At 44.7% G+C, this 12457-nt stretch overlaps 1 protein-coding gene across 1 annotated transcript in view; it reads left to right on the top strand.

The window, feature by feature from the left end:
* The window catches only part of LOC119432850 (glycogen debranching enzyme-like), a 149070-nt gene that overhangs the window by 43831 nt on the left and 92782 nt on the right, over nucleotides 1-12457 (top strand). The window contains exons 6-7 of the mRNA XM_049658418.1: nucleotides 5758-5976; nucleotides 10649-10757. Of these exons, the coding sequence (XP_049514375.1) occupies nucleotides 5758-5976; nucleotides 10649-10757 (328 nt within the window). The remainder of the gene's footprint in view (nucleotides 1-5757; nucleotides 5977-10648; nucleotides 10758-12457) is intronic.

Here is a 12457-nt window from a genome sequence, read left to right on the forward strand (position 1 = left end):
ACTTCTTTAGGTTCAATTGTAGGTCAGCGTTTGTTAGGCACGTAAAAACACGCCGGAGGCGTTGAAGGTGCGTGGTGAAGTCGGGGGCAAAGACAACAACCTCGTCTAGGTAACATAAACATGTATGCCACTTCAAGTCGCGCAGAACTGTGTCCATCATGTGTTCCCGCACCTCCACCACCTCCACCAATTCTAAAGGTGTTTATTTGGCAGAGCTTGGAGCAGCGCAACGTCAACGGTCAGCGCAGTAACAGCTTGCAAGCACGAAGAGCCGTTGCCGATCAAGAGCACTCGACCCACTAGCATTTTGATCCAGTACCACTGAACCCACTAACGTCTCTCTTCTTCGCTACAATCTATATATAGATATCTCAGTGAAACGTTGAATCACCGGATCCGGCACAGGGAAAGAGATAAAAAAAGAAAATAGAAGTACGCAATAAAAATACCAGGATTTTACTGATGTGTCTGCCAAAGACCGGCATTCACTCTGATGGAGGCCGGGCCAGACCCTGTCGGAGCAATGGTGTTATGACGAGCAGCAGCAGTGGCGAACGCTTCATGCGGCCTCTAGCTTTAACACGTCTTCAAAACTTGAGATTCTACACTAGGTGTGCTAGAACAGAGTAATGTGATCCGAGAACATGACTAAATGGACACTGTCACTACGTGACAATCGGTTTCGTCACAATTGTCGCAGGCCATAGAAGTTGTGTTTGAGACTTTCACTTTTTGGTTACTTTACTGGCGCTGAAAAAGCCAACTTCAAGTAGTGTAGTGAAACCAAGTTTCTTTAGAAATAAACAAATTTTTATGCGTGTTCTGGCAATGAAGATATTATTATGAGTGTATTTTGGGCATTTGTTTATTATGCCGATTCAATCAAGCACTTAGAAAAAACTGGCATTGGAAACATTTTGTTTTTTCATGAATAACTCTGGAGGTAAATGGTTAAAGATATGTGAATCCAAAGAAAATAAGCATATCTGCAACACAGATTATTAGTTACCACACTTCATTCACAATCTCAGGCACTGCATGAACATATTTTATGGTTTCACACCTACTTATAGGTGGACAAAATGCATGCGTATTTGGTATAACACAGCACTCGTAATGCACAACTGAATGAATGATAATTAACTGGTAGCCTAATGAAACCAAAGTGAAGCTTCACTAATTCACGAGCTGGTAGGTTGACGCTCAGGTGGCTGATGAAACATTATGCTGTGCCAAGAATCTTAGTCGAACAATGGTGATGACCGTCATGTGCAGTGCCTCTGGGAAATGCATGCAGCAGTATGGGGCAATACCTAGTTTCCTGTTTTCGCTTATGCCTCATAAACTGATTATTCGTGATTAAACAATTTAACGAAAAATTGGAGAGTTAAAATACCTCTGCACAAGGCACTGCTGGTAATAAAATCGCCTCCAGCGCTTGTCGAATGGGTGCCGCAGTGCTACTGTTGACCTGCCGAGGGGGGGCCGAGCCCCTCCTTAAAAAATAGAGCGTGGCTAGGCCCCCCCTGACTTTAAGCACTGCCCCTGGGAATGTGACACTCTACAGTGATGAATAAGATACCTTAAATATCTCTGATGCTTAGCGGAATCCATCTAACGTCACAAGGGTTCCTCATGGACCTTATGCACTAGCAAATGCACTGGGTATTTGCTGCTTTTCAATGAACGCATTTCATGCCTAAGTGAGCTGCGCCCTGAAGGCACTGGCTTAGTGCTGCTCTTCAGTGAACCTCTCACTAACTTGAGTCACTGAGTATGTGGCAAGCGAGGGAATGATTCTCGTCGTTCGCTGACACCAGGCACGCCATGCTTCCTGTCTCGGAGGCAGTGTTGTACACGTTTCTCTAGAACAGGAACGATAGCTCTTTCCTCGTTCGTTCCCAATCTTGAAACGAGTTCCCGTTACAAGTTCCTTTAATGCAAAAGCAATGTGTTTCAGTTACACTTCGAACATTGGAATGTGTCATTACACTAACGTTACATTTGATTTATTTAATTCAAATATAGTGTTGGATAATCGTCAGGCGAAATAAAGTGAGCAAATTAAAATTCACATTGAACTACGTATATTATACGAATTTGAACATCGCCGGCAGCAGATTATCTGGAGGTAAAAAGAATCCAAGGAAACGCTCCTAGACATATTTTTTCAAGGACCACTGGACATACTCCAGGCATGTCTAAATGCAACTTTGGTGCTCGTCTGTTACACATGCAACACAACTGGCACTTTCCACTTCGGTATTCAAATGTGCAGTTGGCATACTTCGCCTCAGATGTGGAAGTTTTTCACATGCACCAATATAGTTAAATTTCTTGCACAAGAAACCGCATCGAAAGGTACAATACATAGGAGTTCAATGAATGCTGATTCAATATTGCACCACAGTCACGTGACAGGCAAGTGTTAGTTCTTTGCGCCTCACGCGGTCGCCCATTCACCCTGCATGATATGCTGCGTACGTGCATGCATCTGTTCAGTGTTGTGGAACTTTTACAGAAGGAAACCCGTTCCATCTGCACTTTCTTCGTACACATAACGAGTTACTGTTACAGTTCCACCGACCCTTAACGGAACGGTGGCATTCCTCCATTCCTTCCAAAAGGAACTAGTTCCAGGAATGCTGTTCCGTACAACACTGCTTGGAGGCCACATGCGGACTTCTCGGCAGTGCCACCAGATGCCGCAGCGTGTCCAGAAAGAAGCGAGAGAGAGAGACGAGCTCGATTGCTGCATGACGCGTTTCTCAGCGTTAACATGCTCTGCTGTGCCGGGCATTTCGGTGGCCACGCGCAGGTTTTGCGGCGGCTGTGCTAGATGGCGCCGAGTGTTCTTAACGAAGTATGAAAGACGAGTCCCACTGCAGTACATGCATCATACATAACTCGTTCATAAGGTGGCCATACATTGTGTCGCTATATTGATTCAATGCTGGTGCATTGCCATCGACAGTCATTGTGAGTTGGGTTCTGCCGCAATTTTTTAAAGATTGGTTTTGATTCGTCTTAAAAGGAGGTGTGCAAACTAGGCAGTGCACGGATGTGTGGAAAATATGTATGGCTAGTGATTGAAGTAAGGTTGCCTGGTCACAATCTAAATGCCACGAGGAGTTGTTGGAGGTAGAGATATCGCAAAATTGTTTTTTCGGGAGTCCCAAAGTGCTTCCGAATTTTTCAAGGACTTGCTGTGAAAAATGTTTTCAAAGTTCTTAAGTAATTTCTGTGTAAAAATGATAAGCGCTAGAGGGTTAGAACTTTGTACAATGGTGGAGTTGTCCTTTTCAATGCTTGTGGCAGTTTCAAAATGTTTGAAAGGCAATTTGGAAGCATTCTCTACAGCTTTGAGCCAACTGAAATAATGTATTGGAACTCGCCACAGGAAAGAAGCACGTGTTGGAGCCTGAAGCACAGTTGAGAAGCTGGAGTGAACCTGACACCATGCCGATGTGTGAAGGTGCTCCTGTAGTGGTTTAGGGAGTGGTGTGTTGTATATGATGTTATGCTTGAGTATAGAACAATGCATGCTCTTGACCAGCTCTCTTGTGTTGAAGCATACAAAGGAAGAGCAAAATGCCAGTGTCTGGTGTGTGTGTGTGTGCATGGCATGGGAGTTTGCTGTGTGTTTGGAGAAACAGTGGGGAGCTAGTGGGAGTGTCAATAACACTTGACACTCCATTTGATGGGCACTTAATAAAGATTGCACAAATCTGTTAGTGGTCCGTAGGATCTCCTTTGGCTTTTTTGTGTATTTTGAAACTGAACAAATCTTTTTTGCCACATCTGTCCTGCAGCCACTATGCTGGTGAGTTGTCAATATGGACCATGATTGTCCTGGTTCTTCTTGTGGCCTGTTCTTTATCAATTTTTTTTCTTTTCATGTCCTTCCACTCCTGCTTCTTGCCCAGCTATTATTTAAAGGGCTTCTCAACAGATTTGGCCATTTTAAACAAGCACAGTGTATAGAATGCATGCTGACGATAGTGTCTGCAAAGTATTATACTGCTGCGTGCCGCGAGAACAGCTGTAATTTCAAACCAAATGCCACGTGCCCTTCTACTCAAGGGAGCCACGCTCCCAGCTGGAGAATTGAGGTCAGATGCATAAGTGCGCCTACATAATTCGCATTGCTGAAATGTCACTCATGGAGATATGTGTCGTCTAGAATATTATTCAAGGCTACAGCAGTTATTTGTTTCGTCTGTTACCTCTCTAGACGAGTGTAAGTTTAGAGAAATTATAAAACCTACAAAGCGAGTGTCTGCGAGTATTTGTTTTACTCCGTGCAGTAGTAAGAGGGACGTACTTACAACTTGTCTTGTTCCCAAGTCGTGCAGTTGCGTGTATAGAGAACAAGGGATCTGCCATTTTCTACTGGGTTCCAGGGTGCGATCATGCTCTTTGATCTGCTTTTCTTTGCCTCGGTTCTTGTGTGACACTGACTTATAATCCCGCTAGTCAGGTGTTCTCATGCACAGCACGCAAGATTGTGCGCTGCGCGAGACGAGACGAATCCAACAGCTCGGCGTGCGAGCCCGTCATCGGAAGTGTGCTGCGCAGCAGAAACGCTAGAGATAGAAAAATTAAGGTGGGGCCTGTGACTTCATGTGATTCTCCAGCTCCGGTATGGGATAACACAGGCAAGGAATTTCGCTTGCGGAGGCTAAACGGGGCAAGTGGTGAGAGTGTCTATGCTGACGGGGAAGCTTGCCTCCTGAAATCATGGGTTTGCAGCACTTTAAATATTTCTATCTCTGCTATTAATGAACCATTTTGAAAAATTCTGGCAGTGAAATGCTCCCTAGAGGCACGTAACAACTTCCAGCATATGACCAAAATTTTCTATGTGGTCTGAGGAGAGGCCTTTAATACTTCTGTGCACTTTTAAGTACAGGCTGTAGAAAAGGTTTTACATTTATTTTTTTTACATATGCTATTGTCCTTAATCGGAGACATTGCAGAAGTGCTTACATAATTTTAACACAAATCAATAAAATAAAAGTAACATAAAACATAGTTTGTGACCTCTTTCAGAAATTGGTAGATGGCAATGTAGATGGCAATGGCAATGATTGCCATCTTGGTAGATGGCAATGATTTGTTCAGGTTACTCCAGATATCAATTGTGAAAAGAAAAACAAAGAGAGATAGCTTGAAAAACTTCATGATTAGCCTGTTACTCATACTAGAGGCACTGTCTAGTGGTAGTGGCAGCTTAGCACTCCTTATCAAGGCACAGCCCATGATTCCAGGATTTTTTGGATTACCTTTTGTACAAGCTGTGATCCTTATACTTACGCTTGTTTTTTCGAAACGCCATTTGCTTGTTAGCTTCAGTTCATTCACCCCAGTTCTTTGTACTTTCTTTCAGTTTAGCTACAGCTAAACAAAAACAGAACGAGGACCATTTCTTACCTTCTTTTAAATGCTACATTCCCCTGTGCACTTTTCAAGTTTCAGCAACCATCAAGGCCTGCTGTTCATACACATGAGCCCTTAGTTTTGAAATTATACTTTGTATATAAACCGCATTTCCAGGAAAACTCGCATTTTGCAACAATGCATGTTTTATAGGCACACACTGGCAAGCATGTTGATATATTTTACAATACTGTTGTTATTTTTTTCACTGTAATGGTACCTGTGTTCTGCAACATGTTTTTCGCTAATTTTTACTGACTTATGTCACATGTTGGCAGAGGCAAAAGCAGTGATGGACATTTCATAATGTCTTCCCAGGTATTGTCATTAACAGATGTTGTGTTGAACCACACGGCCAATGAGACTCCTTGGATCAGGGAGCACCCCGAGTGTGCGTACAACCTCAAGAATTCACCACACCTCAAGCCAGCCTTCCTGTTGGATGTTGCCATCCACTGTTTCAGCCTTGAGATCTCCAAGGGCAAGTGGGAGTCCGAGGGCATCCCCACATCCATCACACGGGAGGAGCATCTTCATGTACGTGAGTCTGCTCCATGAGTCTGATGCTGCCCCACTTGGCAATTTCACAACCTGAGAACACCCCTGGATTACCATAAAAGGTTAAAGCTTAGCACAAAAGCATTAAACCTTCGCAGTCGCGTGCATTTGCCCAATTTGTGGTCATTCCAGTCTGGAACCATTTCACGCATTTAGACACCATGCAAAAAAATAGCTCAGGTAAACAAACACTTAGTGGTTTATTTAAGAAAATTCGCATATTCTTGAGGCTCCCAGCAGTACTTGAGCACTGTGTGGTAGGGCTCGAAGCACTCCTGGATGGAAGCCTAAATTTGCAATGCAGGTCTGTAGGGTCCTCACAGTCGCTGTCTTGGATATAATGAAGTAATTGATACAACAAATTAATACTGGCTCCCACTTTAACTTCATTATAACGATATTTTGCTGTACAATAATCCACATCGCTAAAATCATCTTCTGCATCTCTGAACTTATGTGAATATTGTCAATAAAACGCACATGCAGAAAACGCTGTCATCCTGTTGGTGCTTCACTCCACAAATCTCATGACAATCTCTTCAAGCACGAAGAAAGGAAAAAAAGAAGTGCTGCCTTCTCCTGGAGACATTGTGAAGTGCACTTATTATCTGAGAAAGTTTTCGGAAGCTGGCGCTACCAACCCAAATAACTGCCGAATGCAAGTGTGCGCTCATGTTGGGTGCTATTTGACATCTGAATGGAACGGATATTTTTGCATGTCGGATGGGGCCTGACCCATGACTGCAAAGGATTAAAGGAGCCCTATAACACTTTTCTAACTAATCATAGAATGGCCTGACTGCGAAAGGGCATCATTTCATGAATATCATGCTGCAAAAGTTTTTGAATCCTTTCAAATATAAGCAGAGTTATCACATCGATGTTCGGCTTTCTCTCTCTCTCCATCTGCTCTAGTGCGCTGGAAGCTACACGGGGGAGAAGCCAAGGGTGCAAAGCAGACATATATGTTTCATTTATTTAACTAAAATTTGGCACTTATGTATTACTGAGAGTGATCTCGCAGTCATGAAATCACCTAATAGTTGTTGATGGGTCTAGCTGCATGCGATGACGCCATATGACGACATTGCGGAAGCAAGAGCAAGTGATTTTTCACTGTTTTTCACATGAGGTTGTAAACTTCCTGCTGCATGCTGTGTAATAATGTGGCTCACATGTTCACAGGAGCCTCTTGCACAGATCGGCAATGTTGTCTTACTATGTTCAAAAACTGTTTCAGGGCACTGGGGGGGGGGATGCAGGGCTGAAATAACAATTTTTGTCAGAATAACGCATTTCCCAATTTTGTTGGTTTTGTATTCCTAAGCATATATAGAAGCTCCTCACCAGGTTTGGTTCCTATCTGTACGATAGAAAATAAGAAAATGAGTTCTTTTTTTTTTTTTTTTTTTTTACCCAGCGGTGGCACGCAGTTTCTGTTGAAAGTGTCTTGAATGCAGTTTTCAAGATGTGGCCGCAGAGTGGGGAGAAGAGCCTAATGCGGAGTCAATTCACTTGTAAGGAAGTTTTCTTTTTTTTTTTTCGCTTTCTAATTTTGAGAGACCGTCTGTTTGGAATATTGAAAAACAAGCAAGAAAATGACAGAAAGGCACATTTTTAGCCACAAATTCGGAGTGTCTGCAAAACTGAAACTGCAGTTTCGATTGTTGGAAATGCAAATCGTGGCATTCCATTTTTTCTTTCCCACAAGGTTTTGTGCCCAGCCTTGTTTTCGTTATCATTGGCACTGGTGATCGTTGTATTTCTCAGGATTTTCCCACTACAGTTAAACCTGTATATTGTAACGAAGATAGCAATCGAGACCTTGGCAAAACGGTGTTCTTTCAATATAGGCTGACACTCGGAGAGCGCGCGTTTCAGAACACACTTCGTCGTTCTCGTTGCAGCGTCCGGCGGCCGCAGGTGCCAGCCTATCTCGCGTCATTTCTCCCCTTCTAGAAGTGACCGTCCCGGTCGGCTGGGTAAAATAAAGTTCATAACGGGTCAAGCCAGCTCTAATGGCAAATGTGGTCACAGAAAACGAAGGATCACCACACAACACTGCGTAGGACGGCGAAGGGTTTGAAAGGTGCACTTCACTCGCGGGTTTAGTACGGCTTCATCCGTACTACGTGTACAACTTCGGGGCGGGGACGTCGTCTGCTCAAGCGAGGATCAACGCTTTGGGGCAGGATCTCGTAATTCACATCGCTAAGCCGGCGCACAACCTCGTATGGTCTGAAGTATCGTCGCAACAATTTCTCCAAGAGCCCACGGTGACGGACAGGTGTCCACACCCACACGTCGTCGCCGAGGTTGTACTGGACATTCCGTCGGCTCTGGTTGTAACGACAAGCGTCGGTACTCTGCTGGCTACGGATGCGGTTCCGAGCAAGCTGGCGAGCTTCTTCTGCTTTCTGGATAAAGTCATCAGCGCCCTCACTTGTCGTGGTGCCGTCGTCTACTGGAAGCATGGCGTCTAAAGATGTCATGACGCGACGTCCATAGACAAGTTCAAATGGGGTGAGCTGGGTGGTCTCCTGCACAGCTGTATTATAGGCAAATGTCACGTATGGCAAAATTTCGTCCCATGTCTTGTGCTCTACATCAACATACATCGAGAGCATATCGGCCAGTGTTCTGTTAAGGCGCTCTGTCAATCCGTTAGTTTGGGGGTGATAAGCCGTGGTTTTCCGATGGTTGCTGTGCGTCAACGTGACCATCTCTTGTATTAAATCAGCTGTAAATGCTGCACCGCGATCAGTAATTAGGACAGCGGGTGCACCATGGCGCAGTACAATGTTGAGGACGAAAAACTTGGCGACTTCAGCAGCAGTTGCCCAGGGTACAGCTTTGGTCTCGGCGTAACGGGTTAGGTAGTCGGTTGCGACAATTATCCATTTGTTTTCCGAAGATGACGTAGGGAACGAACCTAGGAGATCCATGCCCACTTGTTGGAACGGCGCTGGAGGTGGGTCCAGAGGTTGGAGCAGACCGGTGGGCTTCACGGGTGGTACTTTACGCCTCTAGCAGTCACGAGAGGTTTTCACATAGTGCTGAACCGACGAAAATAGCCGTGGCCAGTAGTATACCACTGGCGTATGCGCGCTAGTGTTCTGGTGAAGCCTAAGTGTCCGGCACTTAGGCTTAGGCTCGGAAAACAAAGCCACCTCATCAGCAAAAGAGAGAATACAAGGGACTTCTTTAATGGTGACAGCTTTTCAGAGCACCATTTTTCAGACATAATGTGCTCGGATCACGTCAAAAAAAATTTTATGTAGTGGTTATACATTATACATTAGTTTACACATTGGTTATACTTCAGCCAACATATTGAATCCAAGTTAAGCTTGAGGCACTGTGTGGTTCTCGTAGTGTCTACTCTAATAAATGTCACCAGCATTTTGCTTACTACTATTGGTTTATGTTATGGTACACTCAACTGGTCACTTTTAAGCGCTCTAAAGTGCTCTCGCAGGGTGGTTTACATCCGGCTAGTCGAAATCGAGCACTCGGAACACATTTGCTTGGTTCATTCAAAGTGCCTCGGTCCAGCTGAGAAGGCTCGGAGGCACTCTCACCTTCGAGCTGGGAGCACGACCAAGATTCGAGAATCCTGATCACGTGGCTCTTATGATTGCTCTGGGAGCAGCTAAACATTCGGCTGAGGCAAACTTTCTCTGGCTCCAATGTTGACAGGCCTCTCCATTGGTGCAAACCGTGTTGCAGCGTTGTAGCGCGGTAGGAACCAATTAACTGTATCATTAGGGTGTTGTTGGGAGCACAGGAAGTACAATAGAACTTTCTTTAAAGGGGCCCTGAAAGACTTTTCTAACTAATCATAGAATGGCCTCACTATTAAAAGATGTCGGCTCATGAATTTCATGCTGGAAATTTTTTTGAATCCTTAAACTATAACTATAACAGGTACCTGGCTTTCTCTCTCCTTTCGTCTCTGCTAGCACGCTGGAAGCTACATCAAAAGCCAAGAAAGCAAAGCCCTGGTCAAAAGTTGAGGGTTGTATAATACATACAATTATGTATTACTTAAGTGGACATAAAAATAGGCTGAGGATGATTACTGAGAATGCATTCGTGATCAAGAAATCAGCGAATAGCATTGGTATGCTAACTGCTTGCGATGACACTGCATGACAAAATTGTGGAAAGCGAGAGCGAGCAATGTTTTACTGCGTTTGACAGTAGATTGTAAATTCCCTGCTACATGCAGTGCAGTAATATTTGACCCTTATGTTCACAGTAGCTTCTATGACAGATAAGCAACGTTTTCTTACTATGTTGAAAAAGTGTTTCAGGGCCCCGTTAACCTGTGTATCGGGTAAACGTGCGCCTAAATAAAAGCACAACTCGTGAAGCATGGTGTAGGGAACATGGGTTGAAATTTTCAGCAGCAAATAAGTGTATTGTCACTAGTGTCCCCCGAAGGTGATAGTGCTTTGGTTGTTTTTCATCTTCATGATGAGAGTTAGGCATAATTAATGGGTGTGCCATTTGATGGCTTGTTCACACTGGTGAAGAGGTTGTGTGGTTCCATTTGGGATGTCACTCTTCATTACTTTCTGTTGGTGTCCCTGCAGTGCCAAAAGGAGCCATCTTGAAGCATGCAATACCTGCCTCTTCTTCATTTCAGGCGCTGAAACGTGTATTCGACCTGAACTGGCTCCCAATGTTGCAGCTGCAGGAGTTCTTCACCATCAATGTGGATGGCCTTGTTGACACATTCAGGCAGAAGGTCATTGGTAGGCAGAATTAAACTTCTTTTCCTGATGCACCAAACAGTGTGCAGTAGACCACAAATGAAATGTGACTGCTGTGCCATGCAGCATTCTTGCAAGGCTTGTGCCACTAAATGGTTCTACTGTGAGACGTTTGAACATGAACATTTCACTTGCATGATGTAACCAAATAAGTTTGTGGTGTAGCTTGGCTGCCAGTCAGTCATTATACATTCTAAAAATCCTGTCTTCACATGACTAATTGTCTATGGTTCTTGTCACGTGTCATTTTTGGTGTAGTGTACCATCTGTCTTGCTTTCGTTTCCTTTCTTGAAAACTCTGCACTCTCTAATTTCTTGTCAGTAATGCTATGTCACGCTGATAGTGTGCATGCCATTTGTGACCTGGAAGTACCAAGCCTAAAACGTTGAAGAAAGGAAAGGCAGGCAAGATAGATGGCGATTAATGTTTGGGGACAAGATAGATCCCATAGGGTGCAAGCTTTTCTTAGAGCATATGCAAAATGTAAGCACTTATTCCATTGCTGTCTCACACTGTTTCGTTTTACTTTGGAATACACAAGTTACACAAGTGGTTTATTTCGCTACTATTTCACTTGCATGGATAGCAGAATTGAAGTTATGGCCAAAAAATTTGTTGCAGTTTCACCCGAAAGGCGAAGTACGAATTGCGATAGCAAATTAGTAGAGAGCTATACGGAGTAAGGATAGTAGTTTTATCAGCTGTATAAACTTGGACATGCAGCAGCACCAGCAACGCGCAGAACTGTTGTCGACGCCGTCGGCGTTCACACCGAACGCGCGCGGTGTTTTTATATAAATACGTATTTGGTGCCGCAGCTAAACGTCGCCTCCCCTCCCTCCCATCCCCCCACAGCCTTTTGCGCGACAGAAAAAGTTGCGTTTGCTCTCTATATATGGAAAGGATGAAAGAGACGCTTAATTCTGCAGCCCTTCAGGGAGCACGGCGCAGAACGTGCGTTTGCTCTCTGACGTGCGTTCGCTCCCCATGAAAGCGCGCGTCCCTCGCGCCCTTTCACTCGCACATACAGCGTCCCAAGCACGGCGACGATTTCATCGCCGTTGACGTCATACGGAACCTCACGGCGACGGCGACACCGACGGCAGAAATCTGCTTTGGAGTGTCCATATAATTGCTATGGCAATAAAAGTTTCGTTGTCCTTGTTAATTTGTCATCTTGGCGCATGTAAGTTGAGATATTGAATTGTAGTGCAAGCAGACGTTCAGGGCGTGATTTGTATAAATAATCAAGTGACACGAAAATGGTCTGGTGAACGGCAAAGCAGAGTGAGCGCGAGCACCAACAACACTCTTCGTCCTCGTCTTTCACTTGTGTCTGTGTTTGTCGCTACAATTACCGCACAGCGAGTCAGCTGAATACCTCTGCGAAGCTCGTCTTAAAAGACGCCCAGTTCGCAACGTCAACTTCGGGGTTGCGAAACCATAGAAGAGCCACATCGCTCAAGTAAAAGATGACGTTGGTGAGTTTGTCGGCGTCATTCCACTTGTGCGCGCTCACTTGTTTGTAGGAGGACAGCCAGTCCTCCATGTCGTGGTCTTCGGTGCCACTGAATGGAACAGGGTCGCGCTGCCTTGGTGTGCCGGAACAGATGACAGCCGTGGGTGGTGTAGCTTCTTGCGGCGCCATGTCGTCAGGCATAGCCGATGCTCGAGGTCCAGC

The sequence above is a fragment of the Dermacentor silvarum genome, chromosome 11 (assembly GCF_013339745.2).
Source record: "Dermacentor silvarum isolate Dsil-2018 chromosome 11, BIME_Dsil_1.4, whole genome shotgun sequence".
Classification (NCBI taxonomy): Eukaryota; Metazoa; Arthropoda; class Arachnida; order Ixodida; family Ixodidae; genus Dermacentor; species Dermacentor silvarum.